This window comes from Rhinolophus ferrumequinum, chromosome 12, assembly GCF_004115265.2.
Source record: "Rhinolophus ferrumequinum isolate MPI-CBG mRhiFer1 chromosome 12, mRhiFer1_v1.p, whole genome shotgun sequence".
NCBI lineage: Eukaryota > Metazoa > Chordata > Mammalia > Chiroptera > Rhinolophidae > Rhinolophus > Rhinolophus ferrumequinum.
In genome coordinates this window covers 18,831,957-18,851,080 of record NC_046295.1, presented here as the reverse complement: position 1 = coordinate 18,851,080, position 19,124 = coordinate 18,831,957, and the positions used below count along the sequence as shown (strand labels likewise).

Below are 19,124 nucleotides of genomic sequence, written 5' to 3'. Positions count from 1 at the left end.
AACAACAGAAATTTATGTCTCACAGTTCTGGAGGCTGGGAAATCCAAGATGGAGGTGCCGGGAGATCTGGTACTGGTGATGACCTGCTTTCTGGTTTGCAGATGGCCACTTTTTCCTTGTGTCTTCACGTGACAGCGAGAGTGAGGGAGTTAATGAGTTAATTCATTTGTTCATTCTTTCTCTGGTGTCTCTTTTTATAAGGGCACTAATCCGGTTCATGAGAGCTTTACCCTCACCACCTCCCAAAGGTCTCACCTCCAAACACCAGACACTGGGAGTTAAGATTTCAACATATGACTTCTTTGGGGACATAAACATTCAGACCATCACAGAGAATAATAAAAAGGACTATGTATACTAACACATCAGTTTAAGAGATGACCCCATGACAACATTGCCTGTACATCCCTCCTCAGTTACACGTACCTCCTTCTCTGCTTCCACTAAGTGATGTAAAGAATAGGAAGATAAAATCTTTTTTTGAAGCAAAGCCCTTATTACAGCTCTTTCACCTTACACTAAAATTCTATATGTATAGTTTTTATGTCGGGAGTCATTGCTAGAGGTTCTTATTAATTGAAGGATAAGCAAAAAGATTGGGTTCTTGCTCTAACAAGTTCTCATACCTATTTTCTTTCCATCGTTATTGCAGGGTCCGCGATATGTTGACTAATGAGATCACCAATTCAGCTGCAAAGTAAGATACATTTATTTTCTTGCTCCAAATTTTCTGTAAACATTTTGTTTCTTAGCAGGTATGTACCATTTCTCCTTTTAGGGTATTTCATAACTTTATGAATTTTAAAGGACTTTTCAATTATTTCTTTTAAAAAAACAAAAAGAGTTGTTTTCCTTTCTGGTATTAATTCTTACTGCATGTCTTTGTGTGAAAATGCAGAGTGATCAGTACAAACACATAGTTTCACATCCAGAGTCTATTGAGGTTGTGCCCTTGTTGTATAGGTCACATGCCCTGTGCTGACTTAGATTTTACAAATTCTAATTTAGTTCAGGGTGGGGGAATACTTACTAATGTGAATTATGGGAGTTCTATAAGTAGATTATTAAATCTCAACTGTGAGCCAGCAAATAAATCACAGTAGTACATCCTTTCATTCCCTTTGTGTTATTGGGTCTAGGGTATCTTAAAATCGAATTTTTAAATACTAGAAACTAATGTGAAGTTCCAGTAAAAAAGCAATTTCGGTCATATCCTTAATGGTTGTTTTAACAAAAATAACTTGAGTATTACTTTCTTGAGGCTTTTTATCTTAAACCAACTCGCACTAAGAAAATTATACCCTCAAGAACTTGCTTGAACAAATCTTATCAGGTTCCTTTGTTAAGAAGCTGACTAATTGTTCCTGGCTGTAAGTTACAGTCAGTTATATACACTTCTTCCTTCTACAATCACCTGTAGCTGCTGCCATTCCTATGCCTTTCTTCTTATCCACCAAATAACAGAGCTATCCCTTTGACCTGGAGGATTTCATTTGACTTGAAAGTCCATATTATCTAGAAATATTTAATTGCAATATAGTTTATCCCTATCATGTTCCAAAACCTTCTGAAGCTAAATACGTTTTGCCTTCCAAAAACAAACACATGAATCTACCTTAGAATTCGCATTCCACCAATCGTTTCTTAAACAGGCACTTAACTGTGAACTCTGCTCTCGGTACAGGATTGCTCCTCAGCCTTATGTCTTCTGAATAAAGGGAAATAGAAGTGGTAACGCTCCCCTACACTCAGGTCTGTGGGAGGCCCTGGGAACTATCTGGTGACATGTGTGTTGACAAAATGAAAACTCAAGGACAGAAAGGCTTCTGTAGGGACTCATTTGTGTCTGCTTATCTAGTTTGGTGAATTGTCGACACAGTGGGAGAGCACTCAGCTGCATGGGAGGAGGTGCTGGCATGAGAACTGCCTCTGACCTCACCGTTCATAGCCTGCTCTATTATATGGTCTACTTATGCCCTGTTAAAAACGGTGCCCTGACATTTGTAGCACAAAGCTCAAAGAAACTAGCAGCTTTCTATTGAAACAAACTGTAATTTTGCCTCTTTAGTAGCTTTTGCATTTTCCATTCTAAAATTTGAAATAAAATCTTAAAATCTTAAAATCTTTATTTTAAATCTTCAGATTTGCAAAGGATTGTTTCATCACAATACCTAAGAAGAGTGTGTTCCCATTCTCAGCGGTACAGAGTAAAAATCATGTTCTCATGGTGTTACCTTTTCATGAGAAATTTCAAAGTATTTTATAGACCTTATCTTATTAAAGCAATCCTGGCAATACTAAGCCTGACAGCAAGTGAATGGGAGATACTTAAGGTCCAGACGCAAAGAGATTAATGATAGATCAGTGGGAAAATCACTCAGCCACCCTCTCTTTACTTTTTCCCCGTTGACGTCCTCCAACCGTGTGAGGACACCACCACCACCTCCTGCCAGTTTAACCTTCTATTCCTTGGACCATGGCTGCCACAGGCTGGTGTGGGCCAGTGTAGGACTTATTTTGTTCTGAGCCATGAGTTAAATGCAAGAAGTGAAACACCAGTCACAGGATTAGACTGATTTGCTCATTTGAGAGCATTTTTAAAGCATCAGGGACAGGGCTAAGAAAAATCAGAACACAGATGAAACCTGATGATTGGTGTACATTTATTTTCATTGTTATTAATTAAATAGATTTGAACCTGAAGATAAAAATCCCCAAGGGATTGGGTCACTTTACTAACATGTAATGTAATACTTTGTCCCTAAGAAAGCATCGTTGCCCTCCTCCTTCCTTAGGCTTTTTAATTAGGTTAATGGCATCAGTTTGTTTCAAAGGACAATTTAATTAAAATGTCAGTGGCGTTGCCTAGATAAATACTGTACTGATGCTGACATGTTATTATGCAAATTAGCTACTATTGCTTCACTGGCAGGGGATAGTTATTTGATCAACCAGGTGATGAGCTTTTGCTGAAATGGTTGTAGATTTTCACCTGGCCCACTCCTGGAATTTGTTTCACTATATATGTGTCGTCTCCTCTCCATAAGTCCCCGTGCTAAGCATGTAGGGAATACATAAGTGATCAAGAGCTAGTCACAGTACCTTCGTGAAATATATAGCTTGGCCTAAGCATGCATTGAGTGGACTATGGACTAGTTTTCTCCTATTCAAAGATTAATGTCCAAATATACATTTAGTCTGCAACCAAAACTCTAATTTCCAGTGGATTTAAATACATTTTTCTCCATTTTACAAGAACAATACATGCTCAGGAACGTCAAGACCAGTGAAACTTTTGAAACAAAATCATTTTGGGCACTGTTTAAAACTGAGGCTAAATTCTCTTTCAGAGTTTCAGGATTAAAATACTTTTTATGTCATCTTGTTTAATACTCTTGCTTTAAAAGATTGGATATCTGATTTCTGGTGACTGTCTAAATTTTTCTACAGGGCAATAAAAACTGGGGCTTCTAATTCTCAGATCACTGAGAAATTAGAACTACTTTTTTATCTAACTTTAGGAATTCATGACCATTTTGTAGCAGGACAGGCTTCAGGGTATTCTCAGCTAAAGGAAAAAGATAATAGAGATAAAAGATTTAATTTTGGTTTTGTTAACTGATTTTGTGGCTAGGGCACATAGGAATGCCCAGATCTTGCCTTGCTTCTTGGCATTTTATTATTAGCAGGAGTTCCCAGTAATCCTCTGTACAGAACTCTAACAAAATCTCGGATGAAGCCATCTGCTTACACCACAAGGCTTCCTTCCTGTTCTCTCCCACACCAGCCTCTAACATAAATGCTGTTGTTTTATCAACTTAAGGCAGGTCCCAGAGAGGAATGAATTAGGGAGGGGGAAACAAAATGACCAAGCGTGCAGAGCAAGTCTTCACTGAAGCTTAACTACACCAAGGTGGAAGAGAAAGGAAGGAGGGAATAGATGAATAGATAGACCTTGATAATGGCGCTTCCTAAGTCCCATTCTGACCAAATGGAAGCAAAAATGCAAGAACACACATGTACACTAACTTTTTCATACCCACTAATGCCTGTTCAGTCATGACTCCGGTCTGGGACTGGCTCGAACAGGGCACCCAGCTGGAAGTCTTCCTCATCCAACGTACCCATTGTATTTCAGCAGTGGGGTTAACAGAGAGTAGTTCTTGGATGTATCTACTGATTCAAGTTCAGGTCTCAAGTCCAGGCTTTGGGAACCATTCTCTATGTTTATGGGAACCCACAATCATAGGACTCCCTGAGAACTGAACTGTCTGGCGGTACGAGTGCTCTGCTGCCCGAGTTCTGTAGCACAGAGTTGGCGAGCCGAGAGCATCTCCTCAGTGTCCCCGCTGGCATTTCATTCTACAGGATCACCTTGGAATGGTGGAATAATGCTCAATGTGCTTTTTCAAGTCCTAAGTATATTTGAAAGGTTCGGTTTTCTTGCTACTAAATTCAGAAGTCAAATTTAAGATTTTATTGCTAATGTTAGAAAACTGCCATTTGGATGATAATAAAAGGGCAACTCTCCATCCAGATAGTTGACAAACAAGTCCTTTTTTGCATCTTTTCTAGGGTCTCTAAATTATATTACAAACTGACCTTAAGGTTGTTGGCTTTGACATATTAAGACAAAGAAGGGGAGGATAATAATGACTGAGGAAAGCTGCCAGTGGGTCAAGTTGCTAGTAAACTATGCTGCCTGAAAGTGGCTCACTGGTTTCACCAGTGCTTTAGGAAAGCCAGAGGCCAGTTCCATTCTGCTGGGCTTCTTCATGTAACTGCCCTTGGTTGTGTTTTCAGAACACATCGATACATTTATAGTGGCCACAGACGACACAGAAGCAGATAGCTTTGGAAATGTAATGTCAAATGATGAAATGAAAATTTTAGGACAAAAGAACTTAGATATGTGAGATGGGATGTTTTAAGTTACAAACAAGCCTAATGACCGTGCATCTCTAAGAGTTAAAGATTAGCAGTAGTGTCAAAAGGAGGAAAGAAGCTGCTGGCATCAGGGCACAAACAGAACTGTGTTTGCAAGGATCTGTGAAGGGATGGAAGTGCTGTTTGACCTCATCTGCCCTCCCTGTAATAGCGCCTTCACTTCTCCTGGTCAATGCCCCCAAATACTCTCTTGGAATTGTTTTCTTTTTCAACAGGGACAGCCCAGTGGTCAAAGGCAATGCACTGCTGGCCTTAAGCAGCCTTGCTGTCATCATATCCAAACATGAAGCCAGCCTCTCCTCAGATGCGGAGGGGGTCCTCGAGGTGAGTTCAGGGTGATTTGAACAAATAGGGCCTTGGTTGTGTAACATTTGAAAAGTGAGAGGTCTCTGGGAGCCTGCGTCTGAATTTACGAGGTTAGAGTCTGTGATTACAGCACCAAGTTATGCCAGCTGACCTGCCTTTGCACTGTGAGCTTTCATGTCTTCTAAGACACTTTTCCTTGCAGCTTTTCTGTTTTGCTTTCTCCCTCACAGTTAAGTGGTCATTTCAATTTGAAGGTACCAATTTTATGCAACGGGGGCTGTCTTTTTGTGATTACATCAGTGGTAACCAATCTTAGGAGGTTAACTAGGCTTACTGAAAGTGAACAATGCTGTCAAAAAATGATAAATAAGCAGTGTTTACTGATTGAAAAAAATTGTACTTTGCATTTTAATTGTAGATGTCAATGACAAAGTGCCTATTCATTTTTGCAAGGCATTTATTTCTTAATTAAACATGTGGCGAGCTGGCCAATGTTCATTTCCAATGTCCTTTTTCAGATAATTTGTATCTGTCAAAATAAAAAGGCATGGATTTATCCTTTCTAGAAGCCCCATGATCTAGCGGCTATCAGTATCTGGAGACAGTACAGCCGAGAGGTTGAAAACATGGGCTTTGGAGTAGGCGAGTCCTACATTAAAATCCGAATACTTGCACTTACTAGCTGTATGGCCTGCTGTCGGTGACTTCCCCTTTCAGAGCCTGTTTCGCCATCTGTAAAACAGGGATAACGCTACTTGCCAGATAGAATTATTTAAGGACTGAATGAATTAATATGTGGAAAGCACAGCGGCTCATAGATACGAACAACCCCTCAGTCGTCGCCACCATTATCATTAGCATCAACACATACTTCATCACTTCTTGCTGCAAAAACTGGATTTCATTCAAGTTATTCAGCCTATCTGTGTCCCTGCAGAGTGTCTTATGGGCGATCTGTACTGTATTTTTCATGCTGGGGTTTTTTTTGGTTGCAAGCAAAGAAAACGGCTGTCATTTAACTAAAAAACAGAAGTAGAAGGATAAGGATTCTAGAAGCCCAGGGAAATGAAGGCAAAGCTGAAAAAATTGGGTTTTGGGAAAAACAGTAACCACAGCCACTTGGGGAGTCTGGGCATAGGTGCTGATGAGCCGCCTCAGCAGACATCCCTCCCACACACCCCCAGCCCCTGGATCAACTGTAGTCACTTACTGTCCTGGCATCACGCACTGAAGATTCAGAGTCCCATCAGCCTCACGCCTACACTTTGGGTAGGGTGGGATAGGTCGCTTGATTGAACATTTAACCAACCTTCAAATCATGGAGGATGGAATCTCAAAGGGTACCACGACCAGTAAATAAGGTACGAATAGATGCCGTGTGGCAAAAGTTATGAATGTGTACAAGGTTGGACAATTAAGTTCACGAACTCATCCTAGTAAAAGTCCTACATACCTCATTGCTGAGTATCACTATGGTCACCTTCAAAGTACTCCCCTTGGGAAGCTATGCACCAATGCCAGTGCCTAGTCCACCCTTCAAAGCAATTTTGGAACTCTTTTTCTGGAATGGCCATCAGAGCTGTCGTTGTATTACCCTTGATGTCCTGAATGTCATCAAAATGTCTTCCTTTCAATAATTCCTTTATCTTCGGGTACAGAAATGAGTCATTGGGGGCCAGATCAGGTGAGTAGGGAGGGTGTTCCAATACAGGTATTTCTTTACTGGCTAAAAACTCCCTCATAGACAGTGCCGTGTGAGCTGGTGCATTGTCGTGATGCAAGAGCCATGAATTGTTGGGGAAAGGTTCAAGTCATCTAACTTTTTCATGCAGCCTTTTCAGCACATACAAATAGTAAACTTGGTTAACTGTTTGTCCAGTTGGTACAAATTCATAATGAATAATCCCTCTGATATCAAAAAAGGTTAGCAACATCATTGCAACAAGCTCGCAAACTTAATTGTCAGACCTTCATATTACATGTGGGGAAGGGAAAGAAGTCAAGGGATTATTGCATGAAGGATAAAAATGTAATTAGTTACTATGTGAAATTTTAACTTTAAACCCAGAATCTTATTTTAATGATGAGAAAGGTGAACTTCTTTTAGAGATGAAATGTTTCATGTCCTTTAAAAGAGTCATGCAGTTGTACAAGTAATTTGCCCCAGTAATAACTGGGAGTTTAGCGCAGAGTTTGAATTCCAGGCTCTCTTGTTACTCTTTATTCCCCCACCCTTCTGTTCTGCACATAGTACACAAAACACCCAGAAGCCACACAACCCAGAGAAGGGGCCTTGCTTTTTGATTAAAGTTGAAGTTTTCAAACCTCATTCAAATCTGCGTATTACCAACAACTAAAGAGCTTAAGAAAGTGGCCATGTTTGATTCAAGGCATCGATTCCAAGAAGATACTTAGCGTTGCATTGACCTTTATAGTTTGCACCATCTGAGTGTTACCATGTGACTTAACGAATGCTTTGGCATCCCTGGTCATGAATGACTTTTAAAACCAAGTTCTCTTTTTCAATAAGCTGGGTTTTGTTACATATCATTTTGTTTGTTTGCTGTATTCTCTTTCCTCTTCTCCTCCAAACTGAAAATCAATTATGTTTTCATGCCTAATTAGCTAGGCAAATGGTATAATGTTTCTTAAATGTTAAATATATAGTGACAGTAAAGCAGAAATGCTAGAGATGGTGATCAAAATTTTGTAGGCGGCTTTACTGCCTCCTTTTTGAAATGGCAAGTCATAGAATGGAGACCTTTTGAGTTGCTTTCTGTGCATCTCTCTCCCTTTAACCTCCACATTACAGGAGCGTTCTGAGGAGCTCTCAGATGTGTTCCGTTATGCAGCCTCCATCCTCTCACCTCTGCTTAGTCTTATATAAAAGGCAAATCTTATCCCTGTTGGCACAGGTGAGGATGCGTGTTTGTCAAATACCTATCCACCTCCTCATTCTTTAATACAGAAGGGCTTTGTACCCTGAATCTGGAAATAATGTTTAGGTTTTTAATTTGTTCCCTTATCCTCTCATGTTTTTCTTCATCTGCAGGTTCAACCTAATTTCCTTCCAGTGGGTGAATGGGTTACCATGGTGCTTGATACTCTTCTGGTCATTGTGGATAGCCATTACCAACCCAGAGGACAACTTTTTTCCTCATTTTATTATGTAAGTCTGAGAAATAAAAACTGATTACAAAACTCAAGGGTTGACTCTTCTCATATCCATTGTTCACACGAAATGCATGGTATCATGTAATGATTCTCAGCCTTAGCTGTACACTAGAATCACCCGGGGAACTTAAAATATATATTGTATATACAATTGAAAAACGAAATACTGCTGTATAGGCCTCACCTCTGATTTAATTGCTCAGGATAGGCCCTGGATATCAGCATTTTGGAAGCTTTCTAGATTATTGTAACATGTCAGAGTTGAGAACTGCAGTTATAATAAAATAAACATTGGCTGAAGATGGGGTATCCTGAGTTTCGGGTCATGGTTTTTCCCATTTCAGGGTGTGTATGCGCATGGGCAGTTGACTTAAGCTCTCAGGACCTTTGTTTCCCTATGTATAAAATGAGGCAATTAAATAATATTATCTATAGTGATTGTAGCCCTAGTTTCATCCCTTATTAGTTTTGTGACTGTTGATCCATCATCTTAATTTCCTTATCTGTAAATAAAGGTAAAAAGTAATGCTCTGCCAACTTTATAAAAGATCGTGAGGATCAAATTATATAATTTATGGAAAAATCTTTTGAAAACTGAAATACTCTATAAATACAAAGTAAAATTGTTGATCATAAAAAAGCACATGTTACTTAGTCATTCTCTTTCTTCATGTTTATATCCTAAGATCTGCAGCAAAGTGAAAACAGTTTTTTTGTTTGTTTAGGTTTCATTTTCCCTTTATTGGCTGTAGTCCATGCTTTATTTCTGTGTCTGCATGGGATTATTTTGGTCCTATCCATTGCTTAGGGAATTATAGTGATCATGGGACAATCAGCTGAGTGGCAGAGGATTATAGTTGATTTGAATAAAAATATAGCACCGTTGCTAAAATCACGAATTTACCCTGCAACTTCATTGCCTTAGGTCTTCTCTCTGTGTGTGTTTCTGTCCTGCCCTTGGGAGGACCTGGTATGTATTTATCTGGGTCTTAGGGTCTGGAATGAGATTTTTAACTATACTTGAAAACAACAAAAAACGACTTACTAGATAATGTAGAATTAAATTGCTCACAGAAGTACTGTCTTTACAGTGATTTGTTTTCTGTCAGAAGTGTTCTTATTTCTTTAATGATGGATGAAAAACTTGTTAGCTTATATGGAGGTCTTTGTAATAGCTATCTGGTTTAGATACTCAGCGGGACAAGATATTGTATGAGATTTCTAATAACGCTGCTTAGTTTTTGCAAAACAGTAAAAATGATCTTACTAGCCAGCTCAAGGTTACCTCTTACCTTTGTGAGTTTTGCATTATTATACTTTTTCAAAGCCCTGCTTCAGAATTCACTTCCTTTATTTTCAGTGCCCTAGCAGCTGGGTCATTTTGACTAGTATGTCTTTATAATAGTGATATATTAACTTAAAGGATACCTTAACACATGTTTCATTTTTATCCTTAAAGTACTAAAGCTTAGAGAGCAAATGAGTATAGAATTAAAAACACTTTTTAATGTGATTTGAGTGCAAGAGACAATATGGCCTTTATAGTGTGTCTGAAAATTTGAAGTGAGGAATGATCAACGGACTTTCTTCCCCACTTGAGACATTTATAAATGCATATAATATCTGGTGGAGTTCTCTAACACGGGATTCTTATAGAAGCTGTTCATATAGAAGCTGTTGCCCTGTCATTTTATTAGGGCTGTTACTCATTTCTTTTCCCATGGTTACATATAGGAAGGGCCACATTAGAGCTCTCCATTTCATTTCCAATAGCTGATTATTGCTTTGTAACCAGAGGCTTTTAGGATTTCAACTTCCTTTTTAATTAAAAGGAATTAATCCCCTGTAGGAAATAATCCATCTACTGAGGAACATTCCCACCAAAAATTGTGGGAGATCTGCCAGCAGGTCCCTGTGCTAAATTTACACTTTTCCCTCTATACTGAACTTACACTGCCCGCCCCCCAACCCCACCCCTTTCCTTTCTCTTCCAGAAAACTCCTGGCTTTCTGGACATTTATAATGTGGCTTGGTGGTTTCTCCAAGCTTGGATAGCTTCACTTTGGGTTTTTCATTATATATACACGTGGGATTTCAAAACATTGGAATCGTTTCAGGCTTTCTAGTGAGGGAATTCACACTCTTTATAAGTAGACACTTATAATTTGTTTTTTCAATGTAAAAGGATATTATTACTTAACCCATTGTTTAGTAGCAAATTTGTTTCACTAAGAGTGAAAACGTAACCTATAGACAAACACAGAAACAGATTTTTAAAAATTATTTCTTTGTTTGGCGGGGGGGGGGGGCATCTAAGAGGAGCTTGTATTGTTGCATAGTGCTTTTGTGATAAGGTATGTTTCCTTCATGTTTTAAACAAAAGGCCAACCCCCTGTTTTCTTTCTTTGGCTTGTCCTAGAAATCCTATTCTGGTGAAAACACAGCTAGTGCCATCGCCCGGTCCGCGGCTGCCACGGCTTTGTCTCTCCTCGTGCCAGTTTTCATTATCTCTTGCAAAGAGAAGGTTGAGGAAATCCTGAACATGCTGACTGCCAGGTTACCTGGGAAACCAAGTGCTGATGAGAATCAAGCCGTGCAGATCCACATGGGCCTTGCTTTGGGGATGTTTCTCTCTCGCTTGTGTGAGGAGAAAGTCAGGTACAGTTTATTAGAATATCCTTGCTTTCCTCTTTGTGATTTAGGTGAAGGATTTTACACACACACACACACACACACACACACACACACACACACTACATAAACATTATAGCTGAGCTGTATGTGCTTGCTAAAATTTCTGAGATGGGCAAGTTGATCATTTATTCTCCTTTATGAGGGAATTTGTCTTTCTAAAATACCATCACATAGATATTAATGTATTTTAAGGGTTGCTCTTATTAAAGTGATAGATTACTTGAAAATCATTTCGTGCTTAGATGAAAGCCCTGAATACAACTGTGTAATAGATATGAGGAAAAGTCTAATCTTATGGTGCTATAAATAAAGGAAAGCTGCTTTTCTTTCCCTGGTTGATAAGGGTGAAAATAAGTGCTGATCCTTTATTTATATCACTGTAAAATGGGAGGAAAGAATTGAGGTGTCCCTTGTGCCTGAGGGTGTGGGAATCCTTGAATCACCTGAGCAATGTATGTACCCAGTTTTAAATATTGCTTTTATCCTATGCCCTGGCTACAGTTTTATAATCCTTAAAGAGTCTTAATCTGTGTAAATTACAGTGTGTGCTTTATTTAGTTTGATTGCTCATTTTTTGGCCTTCTAGCTTTACCCTTGAATGAAGCTAATAGACTATCAAAGACCCAGGTGGAAAATTCCACCAAGTGGGCAAGTTTTCCTGTACATGAATCTAGTTTTGTTGTTCATTATATTTCATCTTTATTTTATAACAAATCTTAGAATTTTATATATCCAGATTTACTGGAGTGTGGTACATCATGTACATTTGAGTATCGTGAATATTTAGATGTCACTGAGTTAGAATTTAGCCCCATTTTCCAGCATTGGAAATAGGACAGTTGGGAGAGGCATCCTGTTGTGATGTTAAATGTTGTTAAACTTCCCTGGTTGGCAGAAATGAGCTGTCTGTCCAAAGGCGAGAAATGGTGTTGATGTGGATAAATTGGATGACATGATGCTATATTTAGATTTCAATTTAAAACCAGTGGTTAAGTTTCCATTTGTAATTTACATAGTTTTGTGCAAATACTAACATATGAAACCTTTACAAGAACTGCTATTGATCTAGGGAAATACCGTATTTCAGGTAATCATTTTCAGCTCTTGGAAACATCTAAAATACCAGATGATTAGGAAGATCTGGCTTTGTCTTTGTGATCATAAATGAAACATTTCCAGAATATTCATTTTGTTCTATTCACCAGTTTTACAATACATAGGCCTGGTTCTGGACATGAACAAAAAGCTCTCCTTTGCCTGTGAATCGACTGTTACATATCTTGTGTGTGGGACAGAACACAAAGTATTTTTAAAGACTTGAAACTTGAAAGTGATTTCTTTTCCCTTTGCTACTATGCTACAAATGACAGTCTCTTTACCATCTGTGTTCATGCTCTTTCTTGAGTATCTTTTCAAGCAACATGTTTTACAACTAAAAATGAGCCATGGCAGTTTAATTCCAGGCAACTCATTTTATCCTGTCCTGGCTCTGGCCCTCTTTTTCATTAGTTTTGGATGAGCTGCTGAAGGGTTTAGGGCTTGGCAAGCTTGTATTTGTGGTTAATTAATCATACTACCTGGAGAAACCTATGGTGACTTACCTAAAGCATTTATCTCTGGTTCTTAGATTGCCGTCCACCCCTGTCTTATATCTTACCTGAATTTGCACCTGTAGGAAACCCTGGGGAAAGATACCGGGAAGCTCGTCCCCTGGCTAAATGCCCTCAGCGTAACTGCAAATTTTGACTTGGCCTTAATGATCCTGTTTGATAACATCCTCCTTTTGGCTGGTGTGTTAGTACTGCAGCCACCACTATAATTCGTCATGGTACCCACCTTCCTAATTTCTTGGAGCAGTTACTATAAGTGTTTGGTACTGATAAGTATTTTGCTTGATAATGACGATGTCACAAGAAAATGACATTTTTGGAAAAAGTTTCCATTTTTCTAAAAATTAAGGTAAATATTTTGAGGGCTATTGACTCTGAATAGTCAATGACATGAAATACGTGGCCCCAAATGGCCTCTTAGGCAAACAGGATTAGGATGATATGTTGGTCTCAAGAATGAAAAAGCGCCTCATAAAAGAGAATTATGACAATCAACCAATTTTCTTTTTGCTGAAGTTTATGAAAAAGTCACCTGAATTTAAATTCCAGTCTAGAATTTATTCGGAAAAGCATATTATTTCAAAGCTTGCTTCTGTCACAACTCCCAGAGGAAGTTATAGCATTCATTGAGCATATTTAAGTATATTTTAATCCAGAGAAAACAACTATACTAAGACTTATTTAGAGCTGTTAAAAGAGTGTGTGTGTGTTTGTGTGTGTTTCTGTGTTTTCATTGCACAATGTAGTCCTTGGCCTTTGGCAAAACCACTGTAGTCTTGGTCTGAGCAGACAGTACTGAACGAACGTGCTCTCTGACTGCTCAGCATTCCTGGGGCTGCATTCCGCTCAACATGGGCTGAGGCAGTAGCACAAGCTGACATGTGGGAACCCCTTGACAATCAAGTGTCGGTGATGAAGCCCACAACTCTGCCTGAAAACACTACCGTTTCAGTTTATTTTACTACACAAGTCATAGGTTTCACCAAGACAATTACAAAATTCACATCAATTACAGTATAAAGGCAGAAGAATATAGGGCTGGTGTTTCTTTCCACTCTCCTCCCCCCTGCCCTTTAAAGAAAATGTGAGTAAAGGCCTAAACTTATAACCTCCACAACTGAGACATAAAATCAGAAGTAACAGTCTTTGCAAGAAAGAGATTTGGAATGATTATTAATAATATCAACTTAATGGGTTTATTAAATATTCTGAAGAAAATCACTTGAGCATTCTTAGAAACACTTTTTTTTTTTGAAATTCTGACTTTGGTTCTTGTTTTTTTGTGATTTAACTTGAATGGGCTGAATTTGCAGCAATAGGGATGGACCTAGAAGGTATTATGCTAAGTGAAATAAGTCAGAGAAAGGCAAATACCACATGAGTTCACTTATATGTGGAATTTTTAGAAAGAAAACAAAAGAACAAACAAAACAGAAACAGACTCATAGATACGGGGAACAGACTGATGGTTACCAGAGGGAAGGGGGTGGGGGGACAAATAAAAAAGGTGAAGAGGGGAATAAGAGGTACAAACTTCCAGTTATCAAATAAATAAGTTAGGGGGATGTAATATACAGCCCAGAGAATATAGTCAATAATATAATGACTTAGGGTAACCATAGGGTGATGACTTTGTATGGTGATAGATGGTTACTAGACTTATTGTGGTGATCACGTTATAAGGGATACAAATGTTGAATCATTATGTTGTATACCTGAAACTAATATTGTATGTCAACTATACTTCAATTACAAAAAAATTTGAATGAGCTGAGAAAATGCAAAAGTAGCAACTGTAGGGTTTATTGGTTTCCAAATGATTATAATGTTCAGAAACCCAATTATCGAATAAATTCTCTGACTCAGTTTCTCTGCAAAATATGGAATCATCAATATTATTGTTGATTAGGAATCATCAATATTATTAGGAATCATCAATATTATTGTTACTTTTATGTTCTTTTTTTTAAAATGGATTTTAAGTAAAGTATTGGCAAAATATTATGTAGTAAGTATTAATAATTTGGACAGTTGCATGACTGGAATTAATTCATTTTGCCCTTTTGGTCTTTACTCAGTGATATATCCGGCCAACAGACGAACCTTCTTATAATGAAGTCTTTGGATGCCCTGGAAAACTGCTGCTTTGACACTAGTCTTGAATACAAGTATGTTGATTCCATTTCCTCTCTAACAGCTACTTAGAGATTAATTCTTTCTCTATCATAAATTCTCTATTCTATGGACAAATATTTGTAGGACCTGGTCTTGAATTTCTTTGCAAAGACTTTTCAGTCATAATCAAAACAGGTTACTTGTTCTGAAAACCATGTTTCAGCAGTAGACAATTTGCTTCAGTACAAAGCAGCAAATGTCATTCTGTGGCTGCCATTAAGTTACTAATACCTAAGTCCTGTCTTGTGCGTCTCAGATTAAGCATATATCTGGGGACTTGTGTGCATGTGTTAACCTTTTCAAAGAAACGATTCTTTGAATTTGATTGGACTAAGAGAGCAGTCCACTCATGGTTTAGATTTCCCTGTGAAATCCAGCGACTGAAAAATCAAAATGGAAACAAACCAGGCGTTCCCAACTTCCTCAATATTAACAGAGCCTGTTCTTTCCCCACAGATGTCATCCTTTTAAAAGATTTTTGTTTATTAAACTAAATATCTTAAAATTTAATTTATTTTCTCATTCCAGTCATGAAAGATAACAGAAGCAAAAAGGAATAAGGAGAAAAGAGTGCCTCAAAAAGCAGTGTTAAACAGACTCATTTATTGAGGCATTTAATGTGTCAGTTAGTCTGTGTGATGTGTGTGGAAGAATATATGGTTTTATTAGGCTTGACGGTTTGACACCGTTGAGGACTCCACGGTACCTTTTTACTCTTCCACATGTTTTGGAAGCTCATTCTGGATCCCTTGGGGTTCATTGTTACTTGGAAACTCCACAGGTTATAAGCACTAACTTCCAATTTATAACTTATTTAATTTTTGCTATTATCGGCATTGTTCAAAGAGGACTTAAATCAGCGTTTACATTTCTGGCCTTGAGGAACTTACGATCTGAAGTTACTTTTACACCGTCGAGCCTCTTTCATTCCGTCTAACGAAGGAGTAAGTGGTAGAGGTAGCTGCATGTATCAAGTGTTTCATCATGAGTAAATAAAATCAGTCTTCTCTTAGTAGGTGGTAGTTAGGGGACTTCTTTCAGATACAGGCTAAGATTGGATAAGAACAGTTGACGCTCACCCAGTTTATCCCAAAACGCTTTAGAGATGAAATGTCATGTTAAGAGTATGGTTTTCATTATGGAAAAAGAGCATTCAGTGGCATGATTGAGGTCTCTTGAATATAGGCAATGATTAATGGAAGGAATAGAGCCATTTAACTGTTACTGTGTCCAATGAAGAGTTATTTTTGAGCCTAGTCCATGTATTGATGGATTAGTAGTGATGCCTTTTACAACCAAAGAGTAAGCTACCTATTCCTTTCCTTTTCCCTCTCCCTTTTACTCCCTCTCCCTCCCTTTTTCCTTTTCCTCCCCTTCCCAGCCCCTCACACCTTTCTTCCTACCTTCCCCCAAGAGGTGTTCATCATAGCTATAGCTCAGCTATTATAAAGTTGGGGGAAATTTTTGTGATTAAGATGCTGCAAACTTTCAGCCAGTTAAAACAATCAAGAATGACTTTCCTGTGTTATCTTCATTAGTTCGTGGGAAGGTTGTTTGGATGTAAGGAGGCCCACGGGGATAACTGAATTACCCACGGTGTGGGTGTTTATGCATGTAACAACTTCACACGTCTCAGTATATTTAACTTTAAAATTAACTTTCTATATGAGTAAGATGTCTTCATTTCTTATTTCTTTCTTCTTACCTTCTTTCTTGATTCTTACTTCTTAATGAACAGCTGTGTTTGGGAGAGAGGAGGTTAGCCTAGATAGGAGACTAGTCCTGCAGAGTCAAATAGAATAGAGCCATCAGAAATTTCTTGTCCATTTAGTAAAATCTTGCGTGTCTTTCAAAGTCCAATTAAAAGCTCCATTTCTTCTTCAAGAAACCCTCTCTCTATCCTCACCAAACTCCGGTTATTCCTACAGCTAATGAAGTCTAATATTTTGTCATTCTTAATGTTTTGTGGGTATCACTGCTTATAAAATTCTCTTTGGTTTGAGGTTCAATTAATACTTACTGAGCAGCCACATATTGTGCTAGATATTTTCACATCCGTTTCTCATGTCTCTTATTATTAAGCCCTGATCACAACCTAAATATTGCCACGAAAGCAGGAATCATCATCAATTTGGTTTACTGACAAAGAAAGTGAGTCTCAAATAAGAGACTGGGTCAAGGTCACACAGTAAGTGGCAGAGCTAGGAGAGAAAGCGAGGCGGTCTGACCACAGAGCTATTGTTCTCTCTCTGGCATAGTACAGTGGAGAGTGTTTCAGTAGAAAGAAAACTGCAGTATTAGAATAAAAAAGTGAAATCTTGCCATTTGTGACAACATGGATGGACCTAGGGGGCATTATGTTAAGTGAAATAAGTCCAACAGAGAAAGACAAGTATCATATGGTTTCACTTATATGTGGAATCTTAAAAAAAAAAAAAATAGAACAAATGAATAAACAAAACAAAGCAGAAACATATCCACAGGTATAGAGAACAAGCAGACGATTGCCAGCAGGGAGGTCGGTAGGGGAATGGGTGAAATACAATTAAATAAATATTTTTTAAAGATAAATAAATAAATAGAAAGAAAACAATTTGACACTTGACAGTATGCAGTTTATTATTTTTCTGACATGAGCGTCATATTCACCATTCAAAAAAAGGATGGGTGGCACTGGGGGGACCAGCAGAGTCTAACTAGGCTCAGGCCTGAATGCCTGGCTCATGGCATGAAGTATTCCCCTGTCTAATACGATTGCAGGGGTCTAGGGCAGTCCTCCCTCAAGTGAAATAGTGGAAGCATTACCAGGAGGTAGTTAATAGATCTGGGAGCGTGCTACCTCAAGTGATAGAATTCACCCAGAGCAAATTCACCATGCTTCTTTGATTTAATGGGCAAGTCCCTGCTGAGAGAACCAAGCGCCTGGACTCCTCAGGGTGTATGGTCCTATCACCTACGTTTTGCTGCCATCTAGTGGTACTTGTTGTGCCATTGCAATCCTCACAGCCCTAACGTCAGGCTATCCACCCTGAGCATTGGTTAATTATTATTGAGCTTTTACAAATACGGTAACATTTGTAGAGTACTTTGTAAAGGGCAAAGCACTATACGAATGTTAACTGTTATTAGAACTAATTATTAGATGGCCTAGTACTTAATCTGCAGGAGAGCCTACAGTCACCTAGGGAATTGAAGATTCATTCTGGTTAATTGTATATTTTTCTACAGATATTTCTGTATAATATCTCAGTTGATATAGCAACGCACATATCAAATTGCATAACTTTTTAAAAATATGTACAAAGGGTGATTTATTAGCACTAAGCATACAGAAGGACATTCACTATCATTTTAGACTTTGATAGCCTTTAAATCTCAGAATTTCCTTTTGCAAGTGATCTTGAAATATACTTGGATAAGAGATCCAAATAAGTAATTGCATAATAGAGTATATAATTTTTTTTTTAACAGTACACAGGTCTTTGACTTTTTTACACATGTGCCATGAATTCCTAGGGAATGGGTGCCAGCAGCTCAGGCTCCTTTCTGTTGGTTCTCACAAAGTGTGGCTCTCTGAGTGGGACAGGCTGATGCTTCCGTTGAACCCGGGTACCTTTCTCTTTGGCTTCCTTCTTTTCCTGATCATTTCCTTCACACGTTTCAGGAAGCTATCTCGGCTCTTAGACTGTTTAATATGTTCAGTACGTACATTAATTCTCTCGGCAAGAATCTTGCCCTTAACTTGTGTGTTTACAGCAATGCCAAGCCCATGCTGGGTAACATTGTAGACCCTTCCGTGTTTGCCATGGTGACATTTGTGGGGCTTTCCTTTTTGAACAGTGCCCATCCCCTTGATGTCTACGATGTCACCTTTCTTGTAGATCCACATGTATGTGGCCAAAGGAACAACTCCATGTTTTCTAAAAGGCCTACAGAACATATAGCAGGGCCTCCCCTGTTTCCCTTTGTGTTGGTCATTTTGGTGAATTACTGGAAGATGGTGGTTCTGGCCAAAAGCTAGGGCATATAATTTTAAAACTCAAATCCTCTTTATCATTTGTCAGTATTCTTATAGAAGATTTGTTAGTAATTACAAAACCTCAATTTTATACCTAACATTATAATTTGTGTTCGTGTTTATTTCATCTGTCTGAGACACCATCACTTCACTCCTTTTTTTTTTAATTGAGGAATATTGGGGGACAGTGTGTTTCTCCA

General features: G+C 38.4%; 1 protein-coding gene across 1 annotated transcript in view; it reads left to right on the top strand.

Moving 5' to 3' along the window:
- The window catches only part of FOCAD (focadhesin), a 272,571-nt gene that overhangs the window by 205,763 nt on the left and 47,684 nt on the right, over positions 1–19,124 (top strand). Inside the window, exons 24-28 of the mRNA XM_033123525.1 lie at positions 653–697; positions 5,163–5,271; positions 8,306–8,422; positions 10,847–11,085; positions 14,810–14,899. Of these exons, the coding sequence (XP_032979416.1) occupies positions 653–697; positions 5,163–5,271; positions 8,306–8,422; positions 10,847–11,085; positions 14,810–14,899 (600 nt within the window). The remainder of the gene's footprint in view (positions 1–652; positions 698–5,162; positions 5,272–8,305; positions 8,423–10,846; positions 11,086–14,809; positions 14,900–19,124) is intronic.